General features: G+C 33.4%; 1 protein-coding gene across 1 annotated transcript in view; it reads right to left on the bottom strand.

Annotated features, from left to right (window-relative positions):
* The window catches only part of LOC129004524 (probable Rho GTPase-activating protein CG5521), a 247406-nt gene that overhangs the window by 229159 nt on the left and 664 nt on the right, over window positions 1–17583 (bottom strand). Inside the window, exons 2-3 of the mRNA XM_054433140.1 lie at window positions 16359–16469; window positions 10241–10258 (exon numbers count right to left, since the gene is read on the bottom strand). Of these exons, the coding sequence (XP_054289115.1) occupies window positions 10241–10258; window positions 16359–16469 (129 nt within the window). The remainder of the gene's footprint in view (window positions 1–10240; window positions 10259–16358; window positions 16470–17583) is intronic.

Here is a 17583-nt window from a genome sequence, read left to right as displayed (position 1 = left end):
AACTATACAGTACAGTACATCCTGTTCCCATGGTAGGCTAGTGTTGGACGTTTTGATGTTTGTTTAGTTAGAGCATTAGTCTGAGTTCGCTGGCTTGTTTAAGTTGGCAATCCGATCTCTAGATTGCGCGACATCTCCTTGAGCACAAACGTAGTTGTCGACAGCTGATAGTTCAGCTATTGGCGAAATATATAGCGCTAAATAACAGATTTCTTTGCAACTAGAGTAACTGAAAAACAAGCCGTTGATTGTTTAAAAGTGTACTAAAATGCGGTATGATGTTTTATTCTAACGTGCTGTACCTTTGTATATATTAAACAAATGAACTCTCTGTAATTCGAATGGTTTATTTTTCTCCTGATAAATCGAACTCTTGATAATTCAAAACTCTTGATAATTCAAATTTATATGCTTGGCCCACCAATTTCGAATTATCAAGAGTCTACTGTACTGTATATCTATATATATAAAATCCAATGTATGTTTGTTTGTTTGTTTGTCCTTTATGGACTCCGAAACCGCTCGACAGATTGTAATGAAACTTTCAGGCATTATTAAGCATTAATTAAGGATGGTTTGTGTGAAGCTTGGTGCAGATCCGTCAAAAGGGCTCCGCCCCAGTGGCTCTGGAGTTTCCCATGTTAACCTTATGAGTAGTCATATTTAAATGGAATTACAGAATCTTAACAGCTGGTTCAACTAAACAATTGGATTCCGTGGTGTTCAATAGCATGAAAAAGTTAATAGGTTTACCAAATCGGTACAGAACTATTATTTTTTTAATTTATGACAACAGCTAATTTGCAACCAAAAGGTGAGTGAGCGTAGCGAACGAACTTCAACCTGGAGGCGAGTTAGCGTAGCGAACGAGCTAACCTGAAGGCAAGTGAGCGCAGCCGGGTTCCCGGGACTAGGTCTTACCATGAGTAGTACGGGAATAGCTTATTCCCTCTATGGGAAATTCGATAAAAATGACTCAAACTACTGACGACACATCTTGCATAAAACACTGAATAGTGCAGATGAGGTTTACAACAAGGTTTATTACTAACACAATTTTTAACCAACCATATTATTTGTTAAATGAGCTGTAACAGTGCAAAATTTAATAGGGAATAATCTTATAACTATCATCCCCAAAAACATAATTTAGTAAGCGCAAGGTGACTGAGAAAAGATTTTAATTTTAAAATACTAGCTACTTGGGATGTATAAAGAAATAAAATGAAAGCTCAATAGAGCACTGGGGGAATTGCGGCACCATCTTCGAATTGAATGCTTCGAATTTTACGTCTAGTTCCCCGTAGCCTAAGCGAAACTGCTCGAATGATGGAAAGCTGGCTTTGGATCCTCAACCATCCGATAATTTGGGAGTATGGTTTTCTCCATTTTACAGCCAGGCCTTTGCTTGTTCTCCTCTGAAACGCTTCATATTCTTTGTGGGGGACTCCTTCCGTGGAACATATTAATGGTGTGAAGCTTCCTCTGATGTCTTCGGCTGCTTTGTCATATTTATTGTGTTTCTGAACGGCATGGTTTCGGATATTGTTCCCCATTCTTGGTTGGCATAAGAGGGAGCGTCAGCATTAACAATGCGATTATCAAAAAACGCTACTCTCTCAGCCTACCATTAAATTAAATACCAATAAATTTAAGATCAGCTTTTAAAGCAGGCACATTGTTTGCGGGGTCAGCTTCTCTCATAATGATCAATCATAATCTCTCAAGGTGACTGATGAGCGCTGAACATGGATTTGACACTATCATGAGGATGGCCATAGTTCCACATGTAATACAAGGCAAGACAAAAGTGTCAAAGCCGCAGTTTGCCATTGTAAAAACTGCTGTTACACTAATTTATAATGGAGGGTATGAGCAATGTTTATGTTTACAAGTTTTTTTATTCCTTTTACAGTGTTACCATGGCAATAGCCATCCTGGACCGACGTTGCCACACACCAACCCCCCCTGCTTGTATTAGAGAAGGCTATGATAATTCTGTAGCCCGACACCAGAAGCAATATGAGAAGCCTGCTCGAAAAGTGCTCCGAGTTGACTTGTTGACAAGATGACTTGAATGAATGAATGAATGAATGAATCCTTTTTATTTCATTACAGAACATCATCACTTGTCCGTTAGCCACCAAACATACGCTAAAGAATCCCCATCAGAGCAATATCTGATGATAGGATGAAACTAAAAATGCAAAAACGATGCAAGCACTGGTAAGAGTAGAGTATCCCATTTACATACTGTTTCATCCTCTCATAAGTTGAAGCGGATTATTTATTATTTTTACGAGTTTTTAAAATTTTAAATATAAGCATAGATTTTGTTTTGCGCAAGACTTTGTGATTACCAAGTACTCTAAACGATTCTGATTTCATTCCCCTTCATATGGATCGTTATTAATTTATACGTGAGCATTTTTCCAAATTCGAAATTTGGCCCCATCTATCTTAATTATCACCATTATCTTTATTGGTGATTATGTTCACCCTCTGAAGCTTAACTTAGCTTTTACAATCATTATTTGTAATTAATATTCTGACTCTGAACCATTAATCGGAAGGGATGTGCTGCAAAAAGTCTACTGTGCCAGAAGGTCAAATAATTTAATCTTGTACCATTAGATCAAAAACAATATATTTTGCTGTAGCGTTAGGTCAACAGTCCCATTTGGTCAACAAGTAAAGTCAGTACTAAAAACGTAGGCTGTGTATATGAGTTTGACCTAATGGGATTTTGACCTAGTGAACAGTTCCTACGAAGAACAAACATTTGATCAAACGTTCTGTTTGGATGTGTTGTAGAAAGTCAACAATGTGTCAAAATTAAAAACTGAAGGTCAAAAGTAGCGATAGTCTGTTCAAAACGACGATAGTCTTCTTGACACACGACTTCAATAATTTTGTGTTTTGGCATACTTAAAATTGTGTTTTTTTTTTTTTTTTTTTTTTTTATTGGCACAGAGGTTCTTGGTTAGTACTATTTGCTGACTGTTTTTTTGCAATCTAAAAGAATTTATAGACCTAAAAATTTATACTGTATGTATGGTAAAAGTAGTTTTAATTTGTCATTTGAGACATAAAAAGTTATAGCATGTGAGAAAGTTTTTTAATTTTTTGGACAGAGAGGTTTCGTCTGTGGCAAAGTTGTAGCCAATAGTTTGATCCGTAACACATATATCTATATTAATACGAGACATGAAACTTTGTTAACAACGAGGCTTTTTTTGTTTTAAAATTTAACCCCACATATTATATACCAAAATGTTTGTCTAGGTGTGTAGATTTGCAAACTGAACTTACATTTTTGAAAAAGTCCCTTGGGCTCTGTCTCAGTGGACTTAAAGTGCCCATGTTATCCTTGTGAAGAACATATTTGTTTACATTATGATCAGCTGGATAATTTAATTGCTGTTAATATTTTAGTTGCAATTTAAGGAAACATGTGCTACAAAATATATGTTTCAATTTATAGAAACATAGGAAAGTCATAGAAAACCACCAAGTAGAAGAAATAGAAATATATATTTTTTTTTTTTAGAATTAATAATAGGTATTATGGACAACCTAATGCGGCTATGAGTGTGAAACAAGACACTAAAAAAACAAGATCAGCTTTTGAAAAATGATAAGATATTTACAAGAAATGTTGATTATATCAAACTGTTATATGTACATTGTGAGTATTTCCAAAATCTTTGAGTCTAATCTTTTAAAGTCTTCGGAAATTATGTCTTTTTAAAAAAATGCCTGTAATAACTGTGTTGTGATTTTATGTAAACTACTGCTTCGTATATTCAAAATGCATGGAACAGTCAAGAGTCCAAGCTAGATGAATGCATCTCTGCAACTGGCATCCGGTGGCATACTCAGGATGTTTCTTTTTGATTTTCTTTGCCAGACCAAGATTACTTCCAAGTTCTTCTTGATGGATGAGTCCCGTAAAATGATTGAATATGAGATGTACTGCTCGAATAGCCCGTGGTAGATGAGCCTTGGTTTTCAATTTTTACACACGTATATAATGATCACCGGGAAAATTGAGATGCTCGTCTTGATCGCAACGTCAAGGTGAGTATTACCTCATCTTTAGCGTGAAATACCTATCCAACTAATGTTCCAAAAATATTCTCAAAAACATATGTTAGGCATAAACTTATTAGCAACAATTTTGTCACTGACTAAACATCTCTGAAAAAAAAATTTTTTTGCATACTAACTTTTTCATGACACAAATTTTAACAAAATACGTTAATTTTATTTTGAAAGATAAAAAACCTATTTACAGTTTTAACCAAACAGTTGGCAAGAAACATTAATAGATAAGCTATGTACCAAATATGATACTTTTAGCTCTATTCTAATCATGACAAAACACGAGGTAATTAGAAGCGTGTTTTGTTGGTAGCAAGCGTTGCAGGAGGTATACTTTCCACACACCAAACGTTACTTTTTTTACCTTCTGGCACTGTTGAATTAGTGAAACAGAACTTGTATTATATTGCATTTTGTCATATAAAAACTGCTATTACATTAGGTCAATATCCCAAAGTGTCAATCGCTTTACCAGAGACTACGTTTTCTGACTTTATTCTAGTGACTCAATGTGATTTTGACCTACTGACACTGCAAACATTGTCGTTATTTACCTATTGGCACAATCATAAATTATTTGTCCTAACGAACATTTGACTTTCAGCAACACTCCCATCTAGAGACAATAAATATTTTACAAACTTGGTCAACCCTCAGCTATCTCATCGTTGTGATTGGGTTATCTGGTAAAATTTCAGGTGTGACTGTTTTGGTTTGACAAAACCATTCTCATTACAGAAATATAACCATAGTTATTTAATGTTGTCTCCTACCCCAAAATTCCACCAAAAATGGTCTTCACATAGTCTTTTAAGTTATTTAGAATGCATGCAATGGCTTAAGAACACATAGTACCCTAACGTTCAGAAAACAAAAGATAGTGATTAAAACTAAAGAACACATCAAAAGCAAACAAAACAAAATTGAAAATAACTACCTGCTATAAAAAAATATAATTGTATGCTATACAAAAAAAAACTGTACACCTTAGAGTCAGAAAAGCTCAGACAATCTGAAGGTTTATCAAGGAAATTTGGCAGACAACTTTTAAAAATGGGTTTAAGGTGTTTGTCAAACCATGCATGAGCTAGACATTCATAAACGATGATTTGAACATCTATATATTAATAGGCAAGCATGTTTCTTTAAGACCTTTTTTCTCAGCTCGTGTGCATCGCTGGGATATTCTATGCGTACTGTTAGAAATATATTTTCCTGTAGATGTACAAAATCCCTTTTTCAATTAAAATAGGCTCAAAAATAAGCGTAAAAAATGAATTTGAAATAAATAAATAAATTTGCATGGGCCTTATGGGTTGCCATGCTGGTGACGAAATAACAACAAAATATAAACATAATTCCCCTGCCACAGCAAACCTGCCGTCTAAGCGAATTTCCATTTGCCTGAATTGATTTTCAATTAATCTATTTATAACATTAGGTTTAACGAGTACCTAGGTTTGCTGCTACAAGGAAAATAAAAAAGTGTGTTTTAAGTAAAATAATTATAGCTTGGTATAAAATCAATAAATTTGCCAAGTTTGATCAAAATATATCCATAAACTAGCAAATTACAACAATTTACAATATTCTCCATTAGAATAACATGGGAATTTAAAATTTTTTGAGATTTCTCCGTAACGAATAACCGTACAAAAACACTTTGATATACTTAATTATTTGTTCTTTTAAGCTCTTTAAGAAGGTCTATAGAGAAATTGGGAAATCTTTTGTTTTGAGGGTCAAAAATGAGAAAAACCAATTTTCACCCCATAAAACAAAACAAAACCCCCGTTAAACCACGTTCCCATCCGATCATGCTAGTTTGCGAACTCATTCAAGTTTATCCCGCCTTACATTTTCAAACCAAATTTCATCAAAATTGGATTGTATGTATATATATATATATCTAATATATAAAATTCTCGTGTCACAGTGTTTGTCTGCAAACTCCTCCGGAACGACTTCACCGATCGTTATGAAATTTGGTGTGTAAATTTTGTAGGTATGCGAATCGGACGTAAACTATTTCCCGTTTTGAAATTCTTAAAAGGGCTCTGCCCCAGTGGCTCTGGAGTTTCCCATGTTAACCTTATGAGAAATGGAATTAATGAATCTTAACAGCTGTTTCAATTAAACAAGTTGGTTCTGTTCTATGATGTTCAATAGCATTAAAGTTACAAGGATTACCAACAGGGTGCAGCACTATTATTTCTTTTACATTTATGACAACAGCTAATTTGCAACCAAAAGATGAGTGAGCGTAGCGAACGAACTTCAACCTGGAGGCGAGTTAGCGTAGCGAACGAGCTAACCTGAAGGCAAGTGAGCGCAGCGAACGAGCTCCAACCTAAAGGTGAGTGAGCGTAGCGAACGAGCTCCAACCCAAAGGTGAGTGAGCGTAGCGAACGAACTTCAACCAGGACGTGATTGAGCGATGCGAACGAGACCATCTTGAAAATTAAACGTAACGGTACTTTCTTTCCATCGGTCTGTCTTAGGGGAAACCTATAACTTAGGCGATACGAAGTTCGCCGGGTCAGCTAGTATCTTACTAATATTATAAATGTGAAAGTTTGTGTTTGTTTGTTTGAAGGTCAATCACTCATAAACCACAGGATGGATTGGGCTCAAATTTGGCATGATGATAGCTCACATTCCCGATTAACATATAGGCATATTCTTATCTCAAAAATCCCTTCGGGCTCCGCCCCAGTGGCTCTGTAGTTCCTCATGTTAACCTTATGAGTATTCATATTTAAGGGAATTAAAGAATTTAGTCAGCTGTTTCAACCAAAAAAGTTGGTTCTATGATATACAAAAGCATTAAAAAGTTATAAGATTTACCAACAGGGTGCAGCACTATATTTTTTTTTTTTTGCATTTATGTAAACAGCTAATTTGAACTAAGCAGCAACAAACAACTGTGATACGCAATGAGAACTGTCAAAGTAGGATTGTTTACAGTTATGTTTATGTTTTTAATGTCATGAATAATTTGTGATTTTTTAAATTTGTAATACTTTATTTTTCTTTATTGTTTAGGTGAAGAGGTAGAACATTATGGCTATGGTAGACGTGTAATACCATAGTATACCGTCAATTTAAAGAAGCAAATTTTTTTAAACTTTGTCCTCCCCCATTGCAAACGCAAAGCTTGAGTATAACTGCAATAAGCAATTTAAACTTATATGCCAACCCCGTACGAAGGACGGGTACTCTGCTAGTATATTACTAAGTAAATCAAAATATCACAGTACCCTAAAAACATTTCATTTTATATTACTTACATGTTTCGGACATTAATGCCATGATCACAGTATAGTACATAACCTATTAATTTATTTTATTTACAAACATTATTAGATATTTCTTGTTAAAGAACAGGTGATAATTTTTATGTTAAGGGAAGGAGGTGTTTTTCTTTAAGATTTATAATTTCATTGAATATTACGTTTTGATTTTGAATTTGTGTCAAGTTTAGTAAATTGTCTTTGTCATTAATATGATGTGTATAAATATAAAAGTCTTCTTTTGCATTCATTTTTTCGCCTTTATTTTCAACATCTAGAATGTGCATATTCATTTCTGAGCATGTATGTCGGTCTGATGTATATGTTCGGCGTATGAGGATTTTTGTGTTTTTGTGTTGTCATGTTATTTGATCTTATTGCCTGTACATGCTCTTTGTACCAGACTTTGAATGTTCGATCTGTTTGACCAATATAGTACTTTTCACAGTTGTTACATGATAATTTGTAAATTCCCGATTTCTTATATACATTTGGGGGGTTGGGTCTCGTATTTGTTCTTCTTTGAATTATGTTAAAAGCGTTATTCCTTGTTTTAAAACTTAGATTAAATTTTGAGTTCGGTAATGTTTTTCTTAAGGTTTTGTTTAAGGATGAGCTGAATGGAATACATATAAATTATTTATTTTCATTTTCTTGTTCTTCTACTTCTATTCTTTTCTGTTTTTCACTTTTTATTTATTTTTCAATCTATATACTTATATAAAAATTTGAACGAATGGTGTTTTTGGTCTCTGGGGACATCAAATGAAAAAGTAAATCAGTCCCGGGCCTAGGTCTTACCATGAGACCTACGGTAATAGCTACTTCCCTATATGGAAATTCGCTAAAATCAGAGAAAATGGAAGAAATTACAATTACATGTTTTATTTATGGTGTGGGGGGGGGGGAATAGAGAAGCCTGTACATATTTTTGGTTGAGTTTTCGACCACTGGACGACCACTACTTTAATTAAATATTTATTCCATTTGTGTACTTATATTATTATAGGTTCATCTAATTTGAAATCAAAAAAAGCTTTCATATTGAAAATGAAAAAAAAAACAAATATACCCCCGACGCAGCGAACCTACACTTAATTTCCATTTGCCTTATTGGATTTACACTAAAATGTCTCCTTCAAAATATCACATTTATTCCCTATTTAAATAGCAGTGATTTAACGAGTACTTAGGTTAGCTGCAACAGGGAGTGTAAAAAGGTGTTTTTTTGTAAAATGTTAATAGTTTAGGATGAAATGAAAGCATTTTCCAAATTTGATCAAAATATGCTTATAAATAAGCAAACTACAACTGTTTAAAATTTTTTCCATAAGAATAACATAGGAATCTTAAATTTACAATTTTTTTTTTAATTTTCTCCATAGTAATTAGGCACATAATAACGCTTCAAACAACTAAATTATTTGTTTTTTTAAGCTCTACAAAATGGTTTGGATAGAGGTTGCTATATTTTATGTTTTTAGGGTCAAAAAGTTTTACCCCATAAACCCCTGTTCCCATAGTCCGATCATGCTGGTTTGCGAACTCATTCTAATAAACGTAGGTTTATACATTTGTAACGTGCTGTGTGTTGTTTATATGTTTGTTGTAAGAAACTTGGTTAGATCTTTTCTTATCACCGGTTGAAAATAAGTATGACACATTTTATAAAACTTTCATTGGTCATTTTAATAAATGCTTCCCTAAAACTCTTTCAAGACAGTGCACTAAAAATAAATGGATTTCAAAGAAACTTGAGACAGAAAGACAGGAAATTATTTATTTAAGTCGAACAGGGAGAGATAATAAATCCAAAGTTTTGTTGGATAAAGCTAAAAAAACAAACATTACAAAAAAAAACTAAAATCTTAAAAAAAAATATTACAAAAAGAAAATTAGTAATTCTAGTAATGTTAATAAAACATCTTGGATGATTATTAATTCTGAAGTGGAAACTAGCTCTGTAAATTCTGAAAATATAAATTTAAAAATAAATTATGGTGTTTGCTCTGATCCTTTATTGATTTGTAACCAGTTCATTGATTATTTTCCAAATATTGTGGATGATAAGTGTCTTGTCGAATCTAGAGCAAGCCAGAGACGATCATAGCAATAGTAATATTGGGAGAGAGATACTTTCCAAAATTTTAGAATTAAATAATCAGTAACAAAATGTTTTCTAAATCCTGTCTAATTCTATAAATCATCTTTATAATCTAAATTATTTTTATTTATATACAAACAAACAATATAAACAAAAGTTAAATATTTAATATTATTTGAAGTTTGAAAATGGACTTATGTCCGAAACATGTCACTTCTATTAAAAATATAATTGATTACATAGTTTGCATAAGGTCCGATCTCAAAGAGCTCCGTTCGCTCCGCTCAATAATTAGTCCCATGTTAAATCTCCATAGGGGAAGTTGAATTTCCATTTTTGACCCAATTAACATAAATATTCTCAAAATACAAATAAATCCTGCACATATAGGACCGATAACTTTTCTTTTGGTACAACCCGCGAGTAATTCGGTCCGGTAGTATGGTCAGGCTAGCTGTCATAAGCTTTGCAATTTTTTTTTATACATCAGATTTCCTGCCTAAATGCAAAATGACCAGGTCTGGGTAAAAAACTGTCCGTAACTTAGGTTTATGAAGCAATCATGTTAGCACTTTGCTAACCAACCACAAGAAAAGTCAATGTTAAGAGTATCTAATGTTTAATTTTTTTTTTTTTTGCTAAAAAATATTATGACTACTGTAATGCAAACTTTACAAACAGCTCATGCACATTCACAATTGAACTAAGCATGCCTGCTTAGATAACCCTTGACACTTACCTAAGTGAAACGGTAGTTCTGCAAACATAGCATATTAGTTTATTAGTTACAGTAGTGCAAAATAACTTGAAAAATGTGAGAGAAAATGTAGATAATTGTTTTAAGAAGCTTATAGCACAGGTGAAGTTATTGACAGAGATATTCAGTGGTATTTCAAGATATCAGAAAGTCAACGGTAAACACACCACAAAATAATGCTTCGTAAAATTATTACTCAAATACATTGATTATTCTAATATAAACAAGGCAAAAGAAGGCAGCTATCAACAGAGAAACATTTCTTATGTTAGATAAGTTATATTTGAGGTAAGATGAAATATTTTTTCACACAGAAATAAATAGTAGCAGTAGTTTTAATTTTCTAAACTCGTGTCATTTAGCTTTTAAATGTGGGAATGTTTTTCTCTGAAGCCCCTGTGACACGGAGCTGGTTTTACACCGCTAGTAACAAGCAGCTAGAACCATTAGAAACCCAGCATCGAGTAAATGATTCTCCAGGGGATAGAAACACTCGCACAAGCTAGTACCACTATCCGCTGGAGTGTTCAAACAGTTTAATATTCCAAGCACTTGAATGAGCAGGTCACGTGACCACGCAGCTTTGGTCTCTAGCGTCATTCCAGCTTCGTCTGACAGGGGCCAACAGTATGATGCTAGTTCTCGCAATAAGAAATAGTTTTAATTGAATTAATAATAATTTGTATTAATCAAGAACAAATTTTAAACTTTATATTTTGACAATTTATTTGTATTTATTGTTATTATTTTATTCTTGTCACAATTGTTACATCTCACATATGAAATAAATTAATGTGTTTTTGTGTTGGTAAAAGATAAAGAACTTTTGTGATAGGCCTACCAGCACTTATTTGTTTTTTATTTGTTAACTTACAAGCCCATAGTAGGTACATAATAATAGTGTTTATATTTTAACACTAGCTGTTTGCCCGTTCTACGTAGTTGAACCTTATATTCAGAACAGGAGTTGGTTTGCATATTTAGTGTGCATTTTTCCAGATATGCTGGCAAAACTATTAATGTATAGGAATACATATAAACCTTCCCAAATACAATATCTGACAGTTTCAAAGCCAAATCGAATGCTTCGCAATTAAATGTCACCCAATCGTGTTAGTCCATATTTTATATCTAATGATAAAAGGAATTGCTTTATAGATCTATGAAGCATAGCCCTAAGGTAGGTCTGTAATTGAAAGTTACTTTTTGCACTTGTTAAAAGTAGTTAAAATACTACCTCAACCTTACTACTGCACACTGTATTCGGGTTGAAATTTTCATTAACAAAGGTGCTCTTGTCTTTTCCACCAAACACTGAGAAATAAGGACATTAATGCGTTACCAACAGACATACTCACACAAATACAGAATTGAATTAGGGGATTAGCTACGCTTCAACCAAAGCAAATTACAAACAAAATAATTATTTGAAAGTTTTGATAGTGTCATCAAATTTTATGATAATAGTTTTTAGGCCTAATCAAACTGTAAAATTGGTGTAAATCCGTTGGTAAATATATAAATAACTAAATAAATACACAGTCCACAAAACATTTACACGTTAACAACGCCAAGCTTTAAAAATTAATGATGGTTTGCTAAAAAATCTTTCACTAATGTTTCATCATTTTCAGAGCATAAACTAACATTTTGGAGTCCAAACAGAAAACGCAAAAATTATACAGTAAGACATCAATTAAATTTAATAAGAAATAAGGTGCAGCATAGCGATAGCTATAGTTGTAAATGGTGATGTGTTTGTACGTAAAAATGATTCTTACTGCTACCACCGGTTCTAAGGAAAAGTAGCAGTACCAAAAACCAACGTTTACTTTTAAGAAAAGAACTATAATACTTACGACCAATTCAAACTGTCCTTCTAATCAAACTGTATTATAGGTGTTAATCCGTTGGCAAATATATTAGTAAATAAATACACAGGCCACAAAACATGTAACATGTAACGTTAACAAGGTTTGCTAAAAAAAAAAAAACACTTTCACTTGATGTGGTGCAGAACCGAAGTTATTAATCTTCCTTGGTTTTACATTTTTTTTAAGTTTTTGAAAATCTAAGTTATTTCTCATTAACCCTCCGAGTGTCACGCGTCATAAAAACGACGCACAACACACTTTGTGTAGGGTCACGCGTCGCTTTTAAGACGCACAAACATCGTTTACGGCGAAGGCTCTATGACTGACTGAATCGGATTGAACTGGATCGAGTTAGGTATCGTTCTTTCCGTAATATTCTAAGCTTTCTAAAGAGGTCTGTCTCTAAGCGCTAGTCATTTTAGTTCCGAAAATATTGTAGCAGACAGCTGACGTGCGTGTATTTGTAAACAGCTAGGTTCCCCCGGACCGATGACTGATGTGTTTTATTACGTTTATCATTGTTTTAGTGTTAAAAATCAAAAGTAGTGATATACGTGGTGCATTATAAGAAGATTTAAGTGGTTTTGAAGTGCTGGTTGATGATCCTGAAGAAGTAGGTAGTGATATTGATGTAAATTATCAGCCAGATTCCTAGCTATGGTTAGGCTATGCATTCTTAGCTAAACGCTATGTACTGAAATCCGTTTTTCGCTCATAACTTATTTATTTGATAACTTACCTCGCTATATGATTATATATTTGTAATCCTCATTAAATTTAGAACAAAGTGGCTATTTTCAAATATTTATAGGCCTATAATTTATACAATTTCATTGAGCGCGAACTTATTTTTTTTTTGAAAATTTTCGAAATTATATTTTTTTTTTACCTAAAAATTTTTTTTTGAAAAAATGTTCCTTATGTTTTATATATAATATTGAAGCCCATGATTTTCCAAACAAAATGGTATATAGAACATTAGAATTAACATTGTTTTAAGCTTCTCAGATCCGTTTTAATAAAACCTTGCAAAGGGGCCAAAAATAGGTGGACATTAAGGCCTAAACTATGGACACTCGGAGGGTTAATAGCATTATTTGTAAACAACTTTTAATGTTAACATATTAATGACACTTTGAAGAAACCACCTTTGTCGAAACAAAGGTTTCTTATTTAAGAGATTACGTAATCTCTAAACGATAATCGGTACATATATCTAGCAAACATTCGGAGGAAATGTGACAAAAAACACACAAATCTGGGGTTTTGGACGTTTGTAGTTTTACTTCCTAAGTAGGAAAAGTACTGATATCGTTGTCAAAATGTATGTAGATAAACCAAAAGTGACACATTGGAAAAGCGAGTTTAGCTACATCTGTAAGTTAAACCTCTGTTACGATCACACCAAAATTAGAAGATCTTCCAAGATCGCAGCAACATCCACGATCACCCACTGCAGTTGGGATTTACTTTTAACGTTTTTGTTGGTTTTACTTTTCCAGGGACCGGAAGCCTTTTCGGTTGTCTCCGTGTTTCCGATTGGTCGGCCATGTTGCATCAGTCGCATTGGTGGAGTCATTGCGAACGGTGCTATTAGTGTTCCATTGTGTGAGCTTTTTTACGTTACACCTTTTATAGATTATAGTGTTTTGTGATTGGTTATTATTTGCATGTTGTATCATGACTTGACTGCTATACAGTGAATATTTTTTTTTACTGTTACCTTCTGTTGTGTATTCCAACTTAGGTTGGGCATTTGTGTATTGTTAGTTGTAATGTGTTAGACTTATAAGTTGTAACGTTAGTTTCCCAGCTCCGTCTGACATGACTTCTAGCACACTGGAGAACCAGCAACCAGAGCTGCTGGAACAAGCCCCGTGTGACAGGGTCTTAAGGGTCCTTTCGGGGTATATTTTTAAATTTGGTTAGATCATTTGACTAGACCTAGTATGTAGGCTATGATAAATCGGCTTTTAAGTATTTGGCTAAACTAAACATGTTCGTAAAATTTTATGTTATCTTTAGTATCTGCATTTGATTGTTCAAAACTAGTAGTTAACATAATTTTAAAACGTGACAAGGTTTTTTTTTATTTCACGATTCTGAATCAACTACTTGACGGATTTTCATGATTTTTGTGTCAAAAGAAAGATAATTTTAAGAACTAGGGAATGTCGAAGCCATAACTTTAGTTTAGGGTTTTAGTTTTTTAGAAATTAAGATTTAAATTTAAAAAAGTCTAGCAGCCGACGCTAACATTCTACTCTAGCTTTTGGTATAATACCACTTGCTTAACGTAACAGCTGTAAACATTCAGCGTTTGCGACACAAATTCAGCATTTGGATGAAAATGAAATGACATACGTAGAATTGACTTATTTATACTAAGGGGTAATGCTACAATCATTGATACGTTCATTTATTAGGTAAGAGGATGAAAGATTATTTAAATATATAGTAAAATACTTGATTTTCTAATTAATTTTTTTGAGCAGTCTTTAAAATATTTAGTTTGTTTTAGTGCAATATAATTTGTTATAAATAACAGCCGGTTGAATAAAAAAGTATTCTATAGAACTATGAGGTTAGTTTATTTACTCTGTGATTTTGTCATTGATTATAGGAAATAAGTAAGATTATATAACCATTGCTGTTTACGAATCGAAGCTCACGAATCTTCAAAAGAAATAGGCCTATTATGAAAATTAATTTACCACTCGACTTTTTGAGGAAAGGGTGGGAAAATAACAATGATCACAATTATGTTTTAATTCATCTTGGCAGCTTTTTCTTAACTACAAATGTTGAACTGCTTAAACTATGCTTGAATTAGTAAATGGTAATAGCCACACTATATACTGTTTTAATGGACTACTCGATTCCCGTACGTAGGACGGGCCAACAGCTTGTTACTAATTGATTTTTTACAAGTAACTAATCTTAATGGTAATTTTTTTCTTCATTTCTAAGATATAATTGAAAATTTGACAATCCTAAATTCTCCATATCCAAATCGGCCCAATCCCTTATTATTAAACCTTTAAGTGCTAGTGTCGCTGACCGTAACGATGTGTTTTTACCTTAAAGTGCGAGCGTCCCTAACAGCGACTATTCGTATAGGGTAGTAGGCCTACTTATCGATGCCGTGGACTTATTGGCTGGTTAATTTGTCAGTATGTTCCAAAGGCTTCAAATTATCGATCCCAGGCATTTCCCTTCGTTACTGTCGCTAGCGGTCAAATGTTTACTTTTTAAGTTAGTCCTGTTTCTTTGTGTCCAGTGACTGACGAAAAATTACGTTTTACGTTTGCGCTGTTGTTTGTTTTAAAACAAAGTTATTTCTAAAGTAATGTTTTCTTAATGTGTAGTGTTTTCATATGTATAAGTTATAGTTATTGTAAGTGATTCATTTTCATAACACCAAAACAACTCCATATGTAAAGTGCATTGTTGGTAAATGTTTACTATAGCCTTGAGTATAAACAATGATTATAAAAGGTATAATGTTACCTGGATCTGCCAGAGTAATCCAAATTGCTGTCTAACGACTACACGTTTCGAAGCAGTATAGGCCTAAGCTTCATCTTTAGGTCGTCAAGAACACATTTCACTCATCAGAGGTCGTCAAATAAATATAATTTTTACACATATATGGACACGGAGAATAGTTACTGTAGGCCTACGAACCGCGTGCGCGCACTTAGACAGGTTTGTCATGACTGCGGCGGTGAGCGTTGGTCTCGTGAACTTTGTCCCTTGCCGGTCAGCTGTTCCTGGTTAGCTATTACAGTATCATACAATTCATTTGACTGGAAATTTAGTTTGTCGTTTAATAGATCATAACTATGGCTTTTTGTTGCTTTGTATATCTCGTACTCTTCTATGGCGTTCATGAAGCTTCCTTTTGTGCAAAAATGCGAGCACAAAATCCATTTTTGCACAAAAGGGAGCTTTCCCAGATTTTGGCTGAATACTTACGGGACACCCAGTATTCAATATTCTGTTATAGCCTACAGCTATAAAAAATTAACTCACATTATAATAATTCAGTAACTGTCCTGTCCACCTAGAAATCCTGCTCTCTGGTTAGGTTCGTAAATAAATGCCTGGCATGAATAAATAAATGCACAAATAATATTAAGACCCTTTAGGCACATGATTGCCTACTAAATATAGAACATTGGTAATTAAAATTCAGAGCGCAATAATCAGTTAGATAAACTTACCTTTTTGTTTTAAGTTTGTTTCGGCGATTATGAAATTGTCATAAAAGATATAATATATGTGGCTAAAGTTAGTGTCAAAAAACGTTTTAGCCTCTTCAGTATCCACATTTTCTGAAAATAAAAATTACTTGTTAAGCTCAGGTTCTTGTTAGTTGTGTTGAGATGAAGTAGATTAATAATGTAAAATATTAAGTTAGCCTAATTAAATTAAAATATATCTTAGACAAACAAGAGGATGTAACACAAACACAGAGAGGACAAACACAGTGTCCTCAATCGTCTTTTACTCCCAAAGCATGCCCAGTTATTAATTTGAAACTCTCCTCAGCCTCTTACGTAAAATAACTTAGATGATAATTTTCTTGTTAGCAGACTAAGTTAAGGTGAATTAATTTCAATTTTTAAGCTTACCTATCTGATTGGATTTTAACTCAAACATTTTCTTATATCAGGCCCTATATTCAAAAGGCACCCTAAAAGTAATATCCTAATAACATTTAGGTAGACTTTCATATTCGTTGTTAAAAACAACCGAATAAAAATATCGAGGGTAGACTTTCACATCTGTTGGCACCAACAACCGAATAAAAATATTGATCGATATATCGATTACTCGATATATCGTTTGGTTAGCTAGGTAAGGTTAACCTAACCTAACTAACCAAACGATATATCGAATGAAACAATCAAATAATCGATATTTTCATTTGGTTGTTTAGGCTGCACTTTACTTGACGTCCTACACTCATTCGAATGAAAATATCGATCGATATATCGATAAATCGATTGCTTCATTCGATATATCGTTTGGTTAGTTAGGTAAGGTTAACCTAACCTAACTAACCAAACGATAGGTATATCGAATGAAACAATGGAATGAAAATATCGAATCGAAAAAAACAATCGAATGAGTGTAGGACGTCAAGTAAAGTGCAGCCGTTGTTTGTGCCAATAGATACGGAAGTCTACCCAATATCGATCGATAAATCGATTATTCACTATATCTTTTGGTTAGTTAGGTTGGTGCGTAAAACCCAGTAAGTTACATCTTACATCCAGTCGGAATGTGAAGAGTTGCGTAACACAGACATACACCACCCCTTGGGCAGCAAGTTTCTAGAGTTTAGTTATGTGTCAAGTCTATCTTTTGTTTTATTTTCTGTAATAACTTCCGTACCTTTTAACGGTAGGGTATAACGTAATTATTTTTGTTTGGTATGAAAGT

The sequence above is a fragment of the Macrosteles quadrilineatus genome, unplaced genomic scaffold (assembly GCF_028750875.1).
Source record: "Macrosteles quadrilineatus isolate MER2022 unplaced genomic scaffold, UCM_ALF_1.0 Scaffold_1__1_contigs__length_201487025, whole genome shotgun sequence".
Lineage (NCBI taxonomy): Eukaryota > Metazoa > Arthropoda > Insecta > Hemiptera > Cicadellidae > Macrosteles > Macrosteles quadrilineatus.
The sequence above is the reverse complement of the archived record's forward strand: the minus strand, read 5'-3'. Positions and strand labels throughout refer to the sequence as shown.